This window comes from Pan paniscus, chromosome 12 (genome assembly GCF_029289425.2).
Source record: "Pan paniscus chromosome 12, NHGRI_mPanPan1-v2.0_pri, whole genome shotgun sequence".
Taxonomy (NCBI): Eukaryota; Metazoa; Chordata; class Mammalia; order Primates; family Hominidae; genus Pan; species Pan paniscus.
The window spans coordinates 29,146,395-29,165,353 of record NC_073261.2 but is presented as its reverse complement, the minus strand read 5'-3'; the positions used below and the strand labels follow the sequence as shown (position 1 = coordinate 29,165,353).

Here is an 18,959-nt window from a genome sequence, read left to right as displayed (position 1 = left end):
GCTTACAGCACATTGCAGTTCTAACTAGCTACATTTCAAGTACTCAATAGCCACTAGTGGCCACCATATTTGACTGAAGAGTTTTTTTTTCTATTTTTATTTATTTTTAATCTTTTACCACATCTTTTTAAATTTATTTTTTATTTCAATAGTTTTTAGGGAACAGGTGGTATTTGGTTACATGGATAAGCTCTGTAGTGGTGATTTCTAAGATTTTGCCATGCCCATCACCTGAGCAGTGTATATTGTACCCAATGTGTAGTCTTTTATTCCTCACCCCCATCTCACCCTTCTCCCCAAGTCCCCAGAGTCTATTGTATGATTCTTAAGGCTTTGCATCCTCATAGCTTAACTCCCGCTTGTAAGTGAGAACCTACAAGGTTTGGTTTTCCACTCCTGAGTTACTTCACTTAGAATAATGGTCTCCGATGCCATCCAGGTTGCTGCAAATGCCATTATTTTGTTCCCTTTTATGGCTGAGTAGTATTCCATGGTGTGTATGCGTGTATGTATATATATATAAATCTATCTATCTATATATATATATACATCACATTTGCTTTATCCACTCATTGGTTGATGAGCATTTAGGCTGGTTCCATATTTTTGCAATTGCAGATTGTGCTGCTATAAACATGGGTGTACAAGTGTCTTTTTCATATAAAGACTTCTTTCCCTCTGGGTAGATACCCAGTAGTGGGATTGCTGGATCAAATGGTAGTTCTACTTTTAGTTCTTTAAGGAGTCTCCATACTGTTTTCCATAGTGGTTGTATTAGTTTACATTCCCACCAGCAGTGTAAAAGTGTTCCCTTTTCACCATATCCCTGCCAACATCTATAATTTTAAAAATTTTTTTAATTATGGCCATTCTTGCAGGAGTAAGGTGGTATCACATTGTGGTTTTGATTTGCATTCCCCTGATCATTAGTGATGTTGAGCATTTTTTCATATGTTTGTTGGCCATTTGTATATCTTCTTATGAGAATTGTCTATTCATGTCCTTAACCCACTTTTTGATGGGATTACTTCTTTTTTCCTTGCTGATTTGTTTGAGTTCCTTGTAGATCCCAGATATTAGTCCTTTGTTGGATGCATAGTTTGTGGAGATTTTCTCCCACTCTGTGGGTTGTCTGCTCTGCTATTTCTTTTGCTGTGCAGAAGCTTTTTAGTTTCATTAAGTCTCATCTATTTATCTTTGTTTTTGTTGCATTTACTTTTGGGTTCCTGGTCATGAACTCTTTGCCTAAGCCAATGCCTGGAAGAGTTTTTCCGGTGTTGTCTTGTTTTGGTCCTCTTTAGAAGGTGGTTTCATAATCAGCTATAAAACTCCAACAGGTACTCTTAAATGCAGGTTTCTGATAACTGTGGAGATTGTGACATCAGAATAGAAGAAAACTTTTAGGACTCACGGAGTACTGAAATGTTCATGAATATGAAGCAGAACAGGAATTAACTGCATGGACTAAACTAATAGAAGTCTGAAATAATCTTTTTAAATTTTGCTTAAAATGCTGCTGATCCTTTGTTTTGTTTTTCAGAGTCAATACCACTTTTAAGTTATTTACAGCTTTTAACAGTTGAGTAAAGTATATTCCTATGAACAAAATTTGGAGCATGTTCATTTCTAACTGATTTCTCCAGAACTTGGAAATTATTTGTGGGTATTTTTAACTTATGACAATATGTTATTTGCATAAGTGCAATAATAATCTGTTTTCCGTAACAGGACACAGTTGGAGAAACTGGTATTTTACCAAGGCTTTGACAGGGATGGCATGCTTTCCTTTAAGGAATCAAACTTGACTTATGGAGTCACTAAAAGCCCCTTGGAAAAACTGACCTCATACCTTTGTCTACACAGTCCCTGTATAGGGTTCCTGACCTGTGGCAAGTAAAGAATGTCACCTTCTGACAGGCCCAGGAGCCCCAGGTTTATCTCACTTCCTCCCCTTATTTTCTCTTCAAAGGACATGAGATTTCACAACCTTTTAAAAATGAGCTTTCCTAATAACTCAGGACCTACCCATCTAGGAATAAACCATCCCAACCAGGAGAGATCAGATGAAACCTGAGACCACAGACTTATTTTCTTCTAAAATGCTTTCTCCAAAAGATTTTTAATAAGAAAAGCAGGGAAATATGAAAGGAAAATTTCTTGGGCCCCCAAAATCACTAAGCTAAAGAGAAAAGTCAAGCTGGGAACTGCTTAGGGCAAACCTGCCTCCCATTCTATTCAAAGTTACCCCTCTGCTCACTGAGATAAATGCATATCTGATTGCCTCCTTTGGAGAAGCTAATCAGAAACTCAAAAGAATGCAACCATTTTTCTCTTATCTACATATGACCTGGAAGCCCCCTCCCCATTTTGAGTTGTCCCACCTTTGCTTCGAGTTGTCCCGCCTTTCCAGACCAAACCAATGTTCATCTTACATATGTTGATTGATGTCTCATGAAACCAAACTGTGCTCTGACCACCCTGGGCACATGTCATCAGGACCTCCTGAGGCTGTATCACGGGCACATGTCCTCAACCTTGGCCAAATAAACTTTCTAAATTAACTGAAACCTGTCTCAGATTTTCAGGGTTCACATAATCAACCTTCTGAATTCTTTATCTGGCAATTCAGAGATTTCTTTTTGGTTTCGATCCATTGCTGGAGAGCTAATGTGATCTTTTGGGGTTGCTATAGAAACTTGTTTTGTCATATTACCAGAATTACTTTTCTGGCTCCTTCTCATTTGGGTAGACTATTTCAGTGGAAAGATCTAGAACTCAAGGGCTGCTGTTCAGATTATTTTGTCCCATGGGGTGATCCCTTGATGTGGTGTTCTCCCCTTCCCCTAAGGATGGGCTTCCTGAGAGCTGAACTGCAGTGATTGTTATTTCCCTTCTGGGACTAGCCATCCATCGGGGCTACCAGGCTCTGGGATGGTGGTAGGGAATGTCTGCAAAGAGCCTGGGATATGATCTGTCTTCAGGTCTCCCAGCCAAGGATACCAGCACCTGCTTGGACCAGAGAGTTTTAAATAGTGACTGTAATGTGAGCTTTTGATGTCCTAAGGAAAAGATGTGGCCTAACATAGTTTTTTTTTTTTTTCCTGTCTATGGAGGGAATATTTTGGACTATGTGAAACTGTGCTATACCACGTCATATCAGCTCCAAGCTCCCTTGAAGCATTTGTCTTAAGTCTCAATTCAAACCTGGCTCTGCCCATAACTGGTTGTTTGACCCTGAGCAACTGACTTAACATCTCTGGGCCTCTATTTCCTCACCTACCAAACCAGAATACTATGACATATTTTCAGTACTTTTGTGTGAGTTAAATTTAATATTCTGTATAGGGACCTATCACTGTGCCTGTCCTATATATCCACACTTCAACAACAGCAACTCTTGATTGCCCTCTCCTCCCTCTATGCTGTTCAGTCATGCTCCACCTTCTATGACTAGATCAGCCTGGTACGTAGCCACCACTTGAGGAGGAGAAAAGGAATTGACCTCCTCAGTCACCCCTGGACATCCATGCACCAGCATACCTGTGACCACCTGTGCTGGGTTGAATAGAGTCATCCTGAAATTCATATCCACCAGAAAACTGAATGAATGTGGCCTTATTTGGAAACAGGGTCTTTGCAGATGTAATCAAGATGAGGTCCAACCAGATTAGGGTGGGGCCTAGATCCAACAATTAGCATCCTTAAAGGGAGGCCAAGTGAAGACACAGGGGAATACATAACGAAGGCTGTGTGGTGTTGGAGGCAGAGATTGGAGAGATGTGTTTACCACCCAAGGAGTGCCAAGGATTGCTGGCAACACCAGAAGGTAGGAAGAGCTGAGGGGTGATTCTTCCCTAGAGCTTTCAGGAGTATGGCCTTTCTGGCACCTTGATTTTTAATTTCTAACCTCCAAAACTGAAAGATAATACATTTCCATTGTTTTAACCCATCCAGTTTGCAGCAATGTGTGATGACAGTCCTAGGAAATGAATACAGCATCATACTTTTTTCTAGGTGGCTTTGCCAATAGATTGTCAATTCATGTTCTGTCATATTCAGTTTTATGTCCCCTGTTCTTAGCATAGCAGTTGGCCTACCCGGGTGCTCTTAAATGACTGTGGGCTGAAAATGAAGCGAGAAAACACATGGGGAAAACCAAGTTGGATAAACATGGAAGGGTGTCAGTTTAACCCTGATACAGCTCGAAGAATGGCTTACATGGGCCAGGGGAAGGGGCAAGTTTGGAACATTCTGTGGGTGATTGTGCCAGAAAGTGATCTAAGAATCTCTGATTGGAGAGTTTGAATGTAAGACACAGAGAAGGACATGTGCAGTAAAGGAGCCCAAAGCAGAAAGACCTCTGAGAGGAGACAGTAAGCAGAAGCCTTGAGGCAGGAGAAGCCATGAGTGCACACCCACAGGAGACCAGAGAGTACTCAGAAAGTCACTTGGCTGTTAGAAGTGGTCATTATCAATACAGAATGGAGACTTCCCAAGTCTCAGGAAAGGCCACCAAGAGCTGCCCCTAGGCCACTAGGAGGTCTCCTGGAGAACATTCTAGGTCCTCATGCCACCTACTCACCCTCTGCTGAGGTGGCTTCCAATGCTTTCTCACTCACTTCCCTTATGAATCTTTACAGCTAATCACCATCCTCTGAGGTAACCTGAGTATTTTTCTCAACTGCAGGCCTAAATGTAGTTTGATTTAATTTGACTGCTTCTAGGTAGTTTTATTTTTACTTTATAGAAAAGGAAACTGCAACTCGTATTAGCCCACTGGTGCGTTTAAGCGCTCTCTCTCTTTCTGTCTCTCTCTCTCTTTCTCTTCCTTTGTCTCTCACTATTTTTCCCTCTTAGGTTAGTTAGAGAGTGGGCATGTGACACAGAGAAGACAGCAGCAGGAAAGGTACATTTTGATGGGACAAGGAAGGTGTTGTGTGAGAAATCACTGGGTGCTCACGGGTTCTGCCGAGACCTGCTTGGTCGTGGAGACCCTAACCCAGTGGCGCTAGACGAATTAAAGACACACACACAGAAATATAGAGTGTGGAATGGGAAGCCAGGGGGCTGACAGCCTTCAGAGCTGAGAGCCACGAACAGAGTTTTACCCATATGCTTATTGAGAACAAGCCAGTAATAAGCACTATTTCTATAGATTATAGGTTAACTAAAATGGGAAACAAAGGGATGGGCTCTGGCTAGTTATCTGCAGCAGGAACATGTCCTTAAGGCACAGATCGCTCATGCTATTGTTTGTGGTTCAGGAATGTGTTAAGCAGTTTTCCACCCTGGGTGGGCCAGGTGTTCCTTGCCCTCATTCTGGTAAACCAACAACCTTCAGCATGGGCATCATAGCCATCACGAGCATCTCACAGAGCTGCAGAGATTTTGTTTATGGCCAGTTTTGGGGCCTGTTTATGGCCAGATTTGGGGGCCTGTTCCCCACATGTCCCCCTTTTTGTTTTTGCAAGACGATAAAAGCAAAGGTGGCTTTGTCACGGTGAGCTACTTCTCACAGGAGCTGGGATCTGCATCTGCAGACTATACAAAGACAAACAACACAGACTAATAACACAATCATCATTGAAATCACAGAGCATCCAAGTGTTTTTATCCATTTTAATGGGTTGATAGCTGCTAATCCATCTGCAGCTCCTTCAAGCACTCCAGTTCCTGGCATTAAGGTCAGGTGTGCCTGGGATACTTTAAATATTTGTTCTTTTAATTTTGGAATATCCGACGACAAGTTTGTAGAGTGTCCTTCTGGACGCTTTTTTATTCTTTCCCAAATTTTGATCTTATTAAGAGCCATTAATAGTTTCCACAAATCCTGATGTTTAGCTCCTAGAATGGGCCATATCATTTGAGTTTGAGGTGCCACTGTACCACCATGTTTCCAGATAATAGGAACTCTTGCCATACTTCTTACCATTTCTACCATCTGACCATTTTGTTCAGACCAGCTGAACATAGTATGGCCATGGCATGCAGACTGAGAGGTGCAATTCAAACTAAACATCCTCTTAGGGAACCAATCAGTAATGATTCCATGGGAATCGTTGTGCAGCCTCCCTGCCTGTTCTGCAATGCAATCTTTCCAAACAAGTACGTTCATTTTTTCTGACCAGGTCCAATCCTGTTTACAAATAGGTTTTTGAGGGCGGTATTCCTCAAGTATAGAAGCAGATTTATAATGGCAAATACTGAGACCAGAAAGCATGTGTAAGTGTGTCATAGAGTGATTACATCCGGTCATTATTGCCAGTCAAGATTTGATAGCGAGGGGGTAGGCAACTAGTGGCCTTTCCCAAACAGATAGGCGGATGTTCAAATCCTAAAGAAATATTCATAACAGTTCCTTCCTCATGTGGGTGAGATGGGCCTCTATCATCTGTAGGACCGAGCATCCAAGAGTTATCATTAGTGTATACCTCCAATGGGGGGTCCAGCCAAGTTACAGGCTGTAGAAGTGGTGGAAAAGGTAAATATGCCCAATAAGTATAATCGTTCTCTGTGTCAGCCCTTGCTAAAGGAATACTCATGGCAATGGTGATCACCGCTATCATGGCTATCATTAAATTACTCATTGTGACTGGTTGTCCCGCTTTCCTCAGGTTTTCTTCTGCCATCTGTGACAGCTTCTTGATCTGTCCCCAGGTAGGTGGCTGTGTTCAACGGGTGTTGGTCGTGACAGTTGGGGTCCTCCTTAGCATCAACTTGGACAACACTGCCACCGATAGGTCTTTGGGATCCTCCCAAAACCTCTTCCTGGGTATCTGGCTCATAGTGATGCTTTAGAGGTCTCGATGGTACCCAAATAGGCTGTTGATTCAGTCCTGGAGAAACACAAGCATAACCTCTACCCCAAGTTATTATTTGACCTATTTCCCAACTTTTTGTTATCGGATCTCTCCACTAAACCAGTTGTTCTGCTTGTCTTTGCAGCTGGTTTCTGTAAATGCTGTTCAGCCACTGTTGTAACTGCTGAACAGATGCTGTTCAGATGCTGTTCATCTGGTCTTTAGGCACACTCAAAAAATTTAAACTCAATAATGCTAGATTCAATTGCATGTATGGTGTCCTGTAGTCTCTGTTTCCACCCTTTTGCTTTTGCAACTGCTGTTTCAGGGAGAGATTGATTCTTTCCACTATGGCTTGTCCTTGAGAATTATATGGGATACCAATAATGTGTTTAATATTCCATATAGAGAAAAATGTAGCTAGAGTTTGGCTAGTATAGCCTGGGGCATTGTCTGTTTTAATAGAAGCTGGAATGCCCAACACTGCAAAACACTGCAAAAGGTGATGTTTAACACAGGCAGAAGACTCTCCTGATTGGCATGTATCCCAGACAAAGTGAGAAAAGGTGTCCACACATACATGTACATAAGCTAGTCTCCCAAACAAGGGAACATGGGTAACATCCATTTGCCAAAGAGAATTAGGTTCCAATCCTCAAGGATTAACTCCTCCTGTAAAAGATGAGAAATGCACCATTTGGCAAGTTGGGCATCGCTGGATAATAGCTTTAGCTTCTTTCCAGGTAATGCTGTATCTGCGTTTGAGACCAGAGGCATTAACATGGGTTAAATTGTGAAAGTGTCTGGCATTAGATATTGCAGTAGCAACTAGGTGATCAGCCATTTGATTACCTGCAGTCAAAGGTCTTGGAAGAGGTGTATGAGCCCTAATGTGAGTGATGTGAAAAGGGTGCATTCTACTCCTGACTGCTGTTTGCAATTGGGTAAATAAAGTCATCAGTTGTTCATCTGTATGAAATCATAACTGAGCATTTTCAATTAATTGTGTGGAATGAACCACATATGAAGAATCAGAAATCATATTAATAGGCATATGAAAAGCAGTCAATACCTCAGTTAGAGCTACAAGCTCTGCCTTTTGAGCTGAAGTATAGGATGTCTGTAAAACTTTACCTTTAGAGCTAGAATAAGAAGTTTTACCATTACTAGACCCATCTGTGAAGATATTTTCAGCACCTTCAATTGGTTTAAATTTAGTTATTTTAGGGAGAATCCAATTGGTTAATTTCAAAAACGGAAACAGTTTTGTTTCAGGAAAATGATTATCAAGAATACCCACAAAGTCAGCTAAATGGGTTTGCCAAGTAAGACTATTTATAAAAGCTTGCTGTATTTGCACCTTCGTGAGAGGGACAATAATTTTTCCAGGATCATATCCATGTAATTTAACAATCTGAGTTCTCCCATTTCTTTTCATAGTAGCAATTTGATCCAAATAAGGAGTTAGAGTCTGTGAATTAGTATATGGAAGAAAAAGCCACTGTAGAAGATCTTCCTCTTGAACAATAACTCCAGTAGGTGAATGCTGAGTTGAAAAAATTAGCAAATCTGGAGTCTTTTCTTGATCTATTCTATTTATTTGAGCCTTATGCACTCGCTTCTCAATTAGCTGTAACTCTCCCTCAGCCTCCTTTGTTAATTGCCAAGGGCTAGTGAGACTAGAATCTCCTCTAAGGTTAGAAAATAGATTATTCATGGCCTAGGTAGGAATGCCTAGAGCAGGTCATATCCAGTTAATGTCCCCTAGTAATTTTTGAAAGTCATTTAATGTTTTCAATTGATCCCTACATATGTTTACTTTCTGTGACACTATTGTAGTGTCATTTACTAAGGTCTCTAAATAGGAGTAAGGAGCAGTAGTCTGAATTTTATCAGGAGCTATAATTAAACCAGCGTGAGAAATCGAATTTTGCAAGTGATCATAACATTGGAGTAATATTTCTCAAGTGGGGGCAACACAAAGTATATCATCCATATAATGAATAATGCAATACTGTTAAAATTTTTTACAAGTAGGTTCAAATTCTTACCCTACATAAGTCTGGCAAATTGTTGGACTGTTTAACATGCTTTGTGGCAACACTTTCCAATGAAAACACTTAGCAGGCTGCAGGTTGTTTACTGCAGGAATTGTAAATGCAAACCGTTCACAGTCTTGCTCAGCTAAGGGGATAGTAAAGAAATAGTCTTTTAAATCTATGACTATTGAAGGCCAATTTTTCGGAATCATAGCAGGAGAAGGCAATCCTGGCTGTAATGCCCCCATAGGTTGTATAACTGAATTAATGGCTCTAAGATCTGTCAACATTCTCCATTTACCTGATTTTTTCTTAATAATAAAGACCAGAGAATTCCAGGGGGAAAATGTTGGAGCTATGTGTCCTTTTTCTAATTGTTCAGTAACTAAGTCCTCTAAAGCCTCCAGTTTCTCTTTACTTAGTGGCCACTGTTCTATCTAAATTGGCTTATCTGTTAACCATTTTAAAGGTATAGGTTCTGGAAGCTGAACAATGGCCACCATCAAAAATGATATCCTAAACCTTGGCAGAAACTTTGTCTTTCCACTTGAAGCAGTTCTTTCAAACCTTGCAAATTTTTTCCTAGTCCCATACCAGGGACATACCCCATTTCATGCATCATATATTGACTTTGAGGGCTATGTAATTGCTTTGGAATTAGAACTTGTGATCCCCATTGTTGTAATAAATCTCTTCCCCCTAAATTTATAGGTACAGAAGTTACAATTGGTTGAATAGTCCCAGGTTGTCCATCAGGCCCTTCACAATGCAAAATATAACTACTTTGATATACTTCAGGGGCATTACCAACTCCAACTATGATAATTGAGCAGGTTGAATTGGCCACGCAGATGGCCAGTGCTGTAGAGAAATGATTGAAATGTCTGCTCCTGTATCTACCAAACCTTTAAATTTCTTTCCCTGAATAGTTATTTCACAGGTGGGATGTCTATCAGTAATTTGATTCACCCAATAAGCTGCTTTGCCTTGTTTACTTGTGCTTCCAAATCCTCCTGTTTGTTTAGTTTCACTTTTCTCCATTTCCACATATGGCACAATCAGGAGCTGTGCTGTACACTCTCCTGGCTCTGCTTTCCAGGGAACAGAAGTAGATACAACAATTTGAACTTCCCCATTGTAATCTGAATCAATGACTCTTGTATGTACTTGCACTTCTTTTAAATTTAAACTAGATCTACCTAGAAGTAATCCTACCGTCCCCACTGGCAAGGGTCCACAGACTCCTGTTGGCACTTTTTGTGGGGATCTCCAGGTAGAAGGCTCACAGCTTCTGTGCAACATAAATCTACTGCGGCACTACTGGCTGTGGCAGGGGACAGGCATTGTTCAGGAGTGAAGGAATGGCCTGAGCCAGAAATGCCCCGGTTTGGAACAGGGCCCGGGACGGGCCCCTCATGGCATTTCCTGAAATTGGGTTTCCATCGTTATCAAATTTAGAATGACACTGATTGGCCCAGTGTTTTCCTTTTTTGCATTTTGGACATATTCCAGGCTCAGCAGTTTTCTTTTTTCCCTCAACTGGCTGCATGACTTGCTGATTTTTTCTACATTCTTTTTTAGTATGACCATGCTTCCCACAGTTAAAACAAGCTCCAGGAGATGGAGTATTTCCTTTACCCATTTTCAGTCCTGCCATGGCTTGTGCCAACAAAGTAGCTTTATGCAGATTACCTCCGATACCATCACAGGCCTTGATATAATCAACTAAATGCACTTTCCCTCTAATAGGTCACACAGCAGCCTGGCACTCAGGATTGGCATTGTCGAAAGCTAGTAATTGCAACACTATATCCTAAGCAGCCGAATCTGCAATCATCTTTTTAAGAGACTCCTGTAACCGAGCTATAAAATCTGCATACAGAAACAACAGGTGCTGGAGAGGATGTGGAGAAATAGGAATGCTTTTACAGTGTTGGTGGGAGTGTAAACTAGTTCAACCATTGTGGAAGACAGTGTGGCAATTCCTCAAGGATCTAGAACTAGAAATACCATTTGACCCAGCCATCCCATTACTGGGTATGTACCCAAAGGATTATAAATCATGCTGCTTTAAAGACACATGCACACATATGTTTATTGCGGCATTATTCACAATAGCAAAGACTTGGAACCAACCCAAATGTCCATCAATGATAGACTGGATTAAGAAAATGTGGCACATATACACCATGGAATACTATGCAGCCATAAAAAAAGATGAGTTCATGTCCTTTGTAGTGATATGGATGAAGCTGGAAACCATCATTCTGAGCAAACTGTCACAAGGACAGAAAGCCAAACACCGCATGTTCTCACTCATAGGTGGGAACTGACAATGAGAACACTTGGACAAAGGGTGGGGAATATCACACACCGGGGCCTGTCATGGGATGTGGGGATGGGGGAGGGATTGCATTAGGAGAAATATCTAATGTAAATGACGAGTTAATGGGTGCAGCAAACCAACATGGCACATGTATACATATGTAACAAACCTGCATGTTGTACACATGTACCCTAGAACTTAAAGTATAATTTTAAAAAAATCTGCATACAGTTCTTTTGGTTCCTGTTTTACAGCACTAAAGGAACGGTATTGTTCTCCTCCTGAAGTGATTTTTTCCCAAGCTCTGATGCACACTCCTCTAAGCTATTCTATGGCATCATCCTGCATGACCACTTGTGCATCTAAACCAGCCCAGCCGCTGACCCCCAAAAGATGGTCTGCAGTTATATTAATTTGAGGTTGGGCCTGGGCGTTGCAAGCAGCCTGAATGGAAGCTTCATCTGCCCACCAAGTTTTAAATTGTAAGAACTGAGCAGGAGTTAGATAAGCTTGAGTAAGAGCATCCCAGTCAGTAGGAATCATCCAACTGGAGACAGCAACATTCTTTAACAGTCCCATTACAAAAGGAGAACTTGGTCCATACTGATTTATAGCTTGTTTAAATTCTTTGAGTAATTTAAAAGGAAAAGGCTCAAATGTAGCTATAATATTTCCCTGTTGATCTGGGGGGGTGTATTCTAACAGGGAACTGCCAAGCCTCTATATTACCCTCTCATCTAGCTTGCTGAATTCCTGCCTAAATACAACTGAGAGTGGTAGCTCAAGGTGCTGCTCGAACAGTCACTGGGGCAACTACTTTTTGCCCAGTGTCCTCTGGAAAAGAAAGATCTGGAGGGTCAGGCCAATCTTTTTCTTCAAAATAATGAAGGGGTGCAGAAAGGTAGGGACAAACCTCTCCCTCCTTTGCCGCTTTAGCTTTAGCTGGCAAACAAATCTGCTCTGTCACCTCTTCTGTTACTTCATTATACTCTCCTTCCTCCTCATCATCAGTGTGAAAAGGTTCCAAGGTGGAACCAACCAGAGCCCACACTTGTCCCATTGTTACCTTGATGCTTCTGAGCTCCCCTTCTTACTCACCATGGGGATTGTTTAAGAGTACTTGAGTGTCCTCCAGCATAGTTCCATGTTCTCCAACCATCGCTCTGGTGACCCTTCGACCCGGGTTCGAGCCACACATATGGGTGCCACTTGCTGAGACCAGCTCGGTTGTGGAGACCCAAACCCAGCGGTGCTAGAGGAATTAAAGACACATACACACAGAAATATAAAGTGTAGAGTGGGAAATCAGGGGGCTAACAGACTTCAGAGCTGAGAGCCACGAACAGAGTTTTACCCACATATTTATTGACAGCAAGCCAGTGATAAGCAGTGTTTCTATAGATTATAGATTAACTAAAACGGGAAACAAAGGGATGGGCTTGGCTAGTTATCTGCAGCAGGAACATGTCCTTAAGGCACAGATCACTCATTCTATTGTTTGTGGTTCAGGAATGCCTTAAGCAGTTTTCTGCCCTGGGTGGGCCAGCTGTTCCTTGCCCTCATTCTGGTAAACCAACAACCTTCAGCATGGGCATCATAGCCATCATGAGCATGTCACAGTGCTGCAGAGATTTTGTTTATGGCCAGTTTTGGGGCCTGTTTATGGCCAAATTTGGGGGCCTGTTCCCAACAGGTTCTTGGTTGGAGACATCAGGGCAACACGTCACCAACAGGAAAAAAACACTGAGGGGAGCTTCCCATTGGTGCTTAGGAATGAACAAAAAATTATCAACTGTAAACTGTTTCCCTCAGAGAAAACAGTGTCACAAAAATATTTTTTAAATGCTTGGGTGTTTTCTGTATTGTGTTTTCACTTAGCTTAGAAAGGACAATGCCTGCCAGGCTGTAATCAATGTTGTTACATCAGGCTCTAAGGACAGTTATGAACAGTCTTCTCTCCTGAGATGTTTCAAATAACACATCCCGATGCAACTTTATCAAATAAGGCAGCTGCAGACTCTCCAAGGCCACATAATACTGTGTTTTCCTAAGGATTAGGTTGCATAATTCCAGAGATATCTGTGGTTTGAAGCAAATGAATTATCATCAGAAGAGTCATATGTCAATGAGCGAAATGGAAAAACAAGGTAGAGGCAGTCTTTCATCTGAGGAGAAATGCAGGGTCTCCCTTCAGGATGAACAGATGGTTCACCCATCTTCCCCAGGAAAATGAAACCACAGCTGTGGGTCTGAGTGCCGATGCTGGATGAAAGTTGGAAGTTGTCTCTGGAAAGCAGGCTTCCCCAAGGCTGGATGAGTCAGGCCAGGGTGCTGCTCTTCTGGTAAAGTCAGAATTCCACTAAGCAAGTAATAAGCCCATTGGTGTGAAGTGTCAACATGTATGTAACAAAGAAAAGATTTTACAATCTTCTAAAGCAGTTATGTCCAACCTGGGCCTCATGCAGTCCAAGACAGCTTTGAATGTGACCCAACACAAATTAGTAAACTTTCTTTTCTATTTTTTTATTTTTATTTATTTTATTTATTTATGTATGTATTTAGTTATTTATTTATTTATTTTGAGATTGGGTTTTGCTCTTGTTGCCCAGGCTGGAGTGCAACAGTGCAATCTCAGCTCACCGCAACCTCCGCCTCCTGGGTTCAAGCAATTCTCCTGCCTCAGCCTCCCGAGTAGCTGGGATTACAGGCATGTGCCACCACGCCTGGCTAATTTTGTATTTTTAGTAGAGACGGGGTTTCTCCATGTTGGCCAGGCTGGTCTCAAACTCCCAACTCCAGGTTATCCATCCACCTTGGCCTCCCAAAGTGCTGGGATTACAGGTGTGAGCCACTGTGTCTGGCCTGTAAACTTTCTTAAAACATTATGAGGTGTTTTGTTTTTTTTTTAGCTTATCAGCTATCATTAGTGTTACCATATTTTATGTGTGGCCCAAGACAATTCTTCTTCCAGTGTGGCCAGGGAAGGCAAAAGATTGGACACCACTGTTCTACAGAGAAGAAAGAGAAATATAGAGAGAGGATTAAAATCAAAATGATTTCAGTCTTCTCAAGAGTAACCCTAAAAGCCCAAAGACCAACAGAGCAATGCTTTAAAAACTCCAAAGGAAAATTATTTCCAAACTAGAATTCTGTTCCAGGACAAATTCACTAATTCATGTGATAATAGAAAGAAAGATATTTTGGATCTAGAAAGTCTCAAAAAACGTATCTCCCATGCACTTTTCTCAGAAAGCTGCTAGAGGATGTGCTCCATTAAAACAAAAGAGTAAGCTCAGAAAGGATGTAAAAAATGAAAGGTGCAACATAGGACAGCTACAAAGGAATATGGGGAAGGGGATCCCAGGATGTTTGCAGGGCTTTCTGACTTACCTGAGACAGGAGCAGGTCAGAAGTTTCCAGGAAAGAGTTCTTCATGAAAAATAATTGATAGACTCTCTGATAAGAACTACCAATTAAGAAGATATTTAGGGTTGAATTAATGATAAGTACAGACAGAACTAGGGCAGCAAGCAATGGATAATTATTAACTCCATTATTATTCATGAAAGTAAAGTAATCTTGGGTGATTACACAACTCAGCTGTAAACAGTGTTTGCATAGTATCTGATCTGAGACCAAACCATTTTTTGTGATGTAATTCACAGTCTCTAGGAAGAAATCTCTGGCATCCTGATAGAAAAATCTTGTACTTAAAAACAAACAAATAACAACTTTAATGTGATTAAGACTTACACTGAGACACCAGTCCCCTACACACCCAGCTGACTGTCAGCCCAGAGTTTAGTGATCTTTAACCAAATATTCTTTCCTTTTTGTATTGTTGGGAAATTTAAAATGTCTACAAAACATCAAGAAGAAACCAGAGTACCATGGACAAAGGCTCATCATCTGCAAAGATATTTTATATGCAGAGAGAAATTCCACCCTACTTAGGCAGCCAAGAAGTAACAATCCTTTTTTCTTTCTTTCTTTTCATTCTCAAAGGAGTTGAGAAGTTACATTCCTTTTCTACTGCCCTATTTTTAGCCATTACATACATATGTTCTCTATTAACAGTAACCTGTCCTCCTATGAGAAGAATTAACAGAGCCATTTGCTGTACATTCTTTCACAGTTTAGCCTAAATTCACCTTTATCAAAAGGAATAATAATGGCATGGGCAACATGGTCAGACCTCATATCTAAAAACAATTTAAAAGTTACCAAGGCGTGGTGGCACATACTTGTGTTCCCAGCTACTTAGGAGACTGAAGTGGGTGGATCACTTGAGCCCAGGAGGTGGAGGCTGCAGTGAGCTGTGATTGTGCTGCTGCACTCCAGCCTGGGTGACAGAGCAGGCTGTCTCAAAAAAAAAAAAAAAAAAAAAAAAAAGGAAGGAATAATAAAATTTATCTCTGCGACAAGCAGGTGAAGATAGAGACAGAAAGGTGCTCAGAGGTTAAACTTTCACAGTGAATGGAACATAGAGACATTATTTTCCTAGGTGTTTATTTACATTTCAAAAAGATGGCTCTCAGATTTCTGAAAAAAACAATCTGGGTTGTAAAGTGACAAAAGGCTAACTCAGGAAGATATAAAAATAAAATTTTATATACTTTTCACTGGGTGGGACCATCCCGCCCAGTGCAAACTGCAAAATACTTAGCAGTCTTTGCCCAGCCCCTTCCCAATATACCAGTAATGTCTAACCCCAACCCCCTACCCCGGGCATTGTAGCAATAACAAAAGAAAGAGAATGAGGAGAAGGGAGGGAGGGAAGAAAACTGCCCTCACATATTTTCAAATACCTCCTGGAAAAGGAAGGCCAAGCTAGAATGACCAACTCATCCCAATTTGCCTGGGACTTTTCAAGTTTAATTTTACCAGTTTTGGCGCTAAAATCCTCATGTCCCAGAAAATCCACTAGTTCCAGGCAAACCAGGACAGTTGGTCAACTGAACACCCCATGACATATGCACACATGCACATGTGTGTGTCAACCATCTAATTATGTGTGCCACTTAGGAAAAAATTAAAACTTAAAATAAAAAGATAGGCTTTAACATTGAAGACATCTGGGTTTGTATTATGGTCCTGTCCCTCACCAGTTTTGTGACCTAGGGCAAATTTCTGTTGATGAATTACAATCATCCCTCGGTATCCTGAGGGACTGGGTCCAGGAGCTACCCCCCATACCCAAATCCACGGATGCTCAAGTCCCTGATACAAGATGATGTAGGGTTTGCATATAACCTATGCACAACTTCATGTATACTTTAAATCATCTCTGGATGACTTATAATACCTAATACAATGTAAATGATATGTTAATAGTTGTACTGTTTAGGGAATAATGACAAGAAAAAAAAGTCTGTGCTTTTTCAGTACACATAAGTTTTTTTTTCTTTTTAAGACAAGGTTTCACTGTGTTGCCTAGGCTAGAGTGTTGTGGTGCATAGCTCACTGTGGCTTCAAACTCCTGGGCTCTAGCTATCTTCCTGCCTCAGCCTCCCAAGATGCAATTTTTTTCCCAAATATTTTCAATTCACATTCAATCCACCAATGCAGAAACCATGGCTATGGAGGGCCAACTATACTATCAACAACTCTGGTTGCCACTTCTCTTGTCTGTTCTAGGGAATTAAAATGATGCAACCTGTCAGGGTTGGTGTGAGAGCAATCCCTAATAAATGGCTTTGCCTCTTTCTTGCGTGAATTTGGGCCTCAGTTCTCCAAAATTCACCTATTGACACACCCTCGATATTTTTTATTTCTTTTTTCTGAGACAGAGTCTTGCTCTGTAGCCCAGGCTGGAGTGCAGTGGCACCATCTCGGCTCACTGCATGCTCCGCCTCCCGGGTTCACACCATTCTCCTGCCTCAGCCTCCCGAGTAGCTGGGACTACAGGAGCCCACCACCATGCCCGGCTAATTTTTTGTATTTTTAGTAGAGATGGGGTTTCACCGTGTTAGCCAGGATAGTCTCGATCTCCTTACCTCCTGATCCACCCGCCTCGGCCTCCCAAAGTGCTGGGATTACAGGCGTAAGCCACCGCGCCCGGCTGATATTTTTTATTTCTTCTTTAGCGAAATTAGCTTATTGTGTTCTTAACTAATTGTCTGTATCTGAATTAGAAAAGGAGCTGATATGGTTTGGCTGTGTCCCTGCCCAAGTCTCATCTTGAATTGTAGTTCCCATAATCCCCACATTCCCATTACCTCCATGCTGCTGTTCTACGATAGTGAGTGAGTTCTCACAAGATCTGATGGTTTCATAAGGGGCTTTTCCCTCTTTGCTTGGCACTTCTCCTTCCTGCCATCATATGAAGAGGATGTGTTTGCTTCCCCTTCTGCCATGATTGTAAGTTTGCTGAGGCCTCCCCAGCCATGCGGAACTGCGAGTCAATTAAACCTCTTCCTTTACAAATTACCAAGTCTCAGGCAGTTTTTTATAGCAGTGTGATAATGGACTAATACAGGAGCCTTTGTGAACAAGGACAATGTCTTTGCATCCTGGTTTTATAGTTCTTAATGCAGTGGCTGCAGATAGAGGATTCAGTAGGATTTGTTAGTTGCTATATCATCTTTCTCAATCTGTAAAGTGCTGATATTGTACAGATAATAGAATGGGACATGAATAACTTTTATAGAATATAAATCTTCAAATTCAGTAATTTACTAGTACGGTGCACAGCCAATGTGCTTGGGGGCAGCTCCGGCTGATGAATTACCTCCCATGGCCTGGCTCTCTTGGTGACTTAAGTGCCCCCAAACTAGGGAATAGTTTAGCTGAGTTAGAGACAATTTGGGCAGGAAAATTAGGGAGTTTGGGTATAGGAGAAGGTTCAGTTGTCCAGGAAAGGAAAGGAGACAATAACTTTCATGACAGAGAGACAATTCTAGGGTTAAGATGATGCCAGAAAGTTAGCAAGTGACTTTCCTAAAGCCATTTCATACAGTGTATGGGGCTGGCTGCCATCTTACCCTTTTTCTCATCAAAATTTTTCAATTAAAATGTGAAACACTGACTTTTATCAAAGAAGTTAATGTTAGGGTTGCCAGATAAAATATAGGAAGCCCAGATAATTTTGAATTTTAAATAAACAGTTAATAATTTGTTAGTGTAAATGTGTTCTAAATATTGTGTGGGACTTATACTAAAAAATTATTTGTCATTTATCTGGAATTCAAATTTAACCTGGGCTTCCTACATTTTGTTTGCTAAATCTGGCAACGCCAGTCAGTGAAAAATAAAATTCACTTCACAGAAAACCCACAGCATGGCTAATGTCCATGAGAATACCTTTAAAGAAACACGGCCCTTGATCCACACAGACATACACTACATATTATAAATGCAGGTCAAAATTCTTCCTTTAATGTGATTCATGTTATTTTAATGACTTTTAGGTCAAACTCAGATTCCCAGTTACAGGTGCCCTTGGCTAGTTTTATCTGTGTAACATTTGAGGCTGCATATGTGATCATGGTCTTGGGTTTCATCTGAGATGTTAGAAGCCGTGTCTCTTGAGGTACTTGGCTCGTGCAAGGACATCATTGCAGAAGTCACAGCTCAGGTCCTGGCTGCTTCGGACATAGCCAGCACCCCCACTGTAGGCACAGAGTCCACCTGAAATGCATGAGATAGGTTAATGCTGACCTAGGGTACTCAGCAGTTAACTCTGATTCTCTTTACTAACTACCTAACAGGAGGCAGCTGGAGTTTCGGGGAATCTGGTGCAATGTATTATATTTGTCCCTATTAATTCTGTGCTTGAGACAACTGACTGATAGC

The 18,959-nt window shown here is 41.3% G+C and overlaps 2 protein-coding genes across 5 annotated transcripts in view; both read right to left on the bottom strand.

Moving 5' to 3' along the window:
* LYG2 (lysozyme g2) overlaps nt 1–12,225 on the bottom strand; it is a 34,763-nt gene extending 22,538 nt beyond the window's left edge. The window contains exons 1-3 of the mRNA XM_055108374.2: nt 12,155–12,225; nt 10,055–10,264; nt 7,873–7,942 (exon numbers count right to left, since the gene is read on the bottom strand). Of these exons, the coding sequence (XP_054964349.1) occupies nt 7,873–7,942; nt 10,055–10,264; nt 12,155–12,225 (351 nt within the window). The remainder of the gene's footprint in view (nt 1–7,872; nt 7,943–10,054; nt 10,265–12,154) is intronic.
* Nucleotides 9,115–18,959, bottom strand: part of LYG1 (lysozyme g1) — a 47,453-nt gene continuing 37,608 nt past the window's right edge. For all 4 annotated transcript variants that reach the window (XM_055107612.2, XM_063594774.1, XM_055107611.2 and 1 more), the window contains one exon: nt 9,115–18,794. In XM_055107612.2, coding sequence (XP_054963587.1) covers nt 18,676–18,794 — 119 coding nt within the window. In that variant the 3' untranslated portion in view covers nt 9,115–18,675. The remainder of the gene's footprint in view (nt 18,795–18,959) is intronic.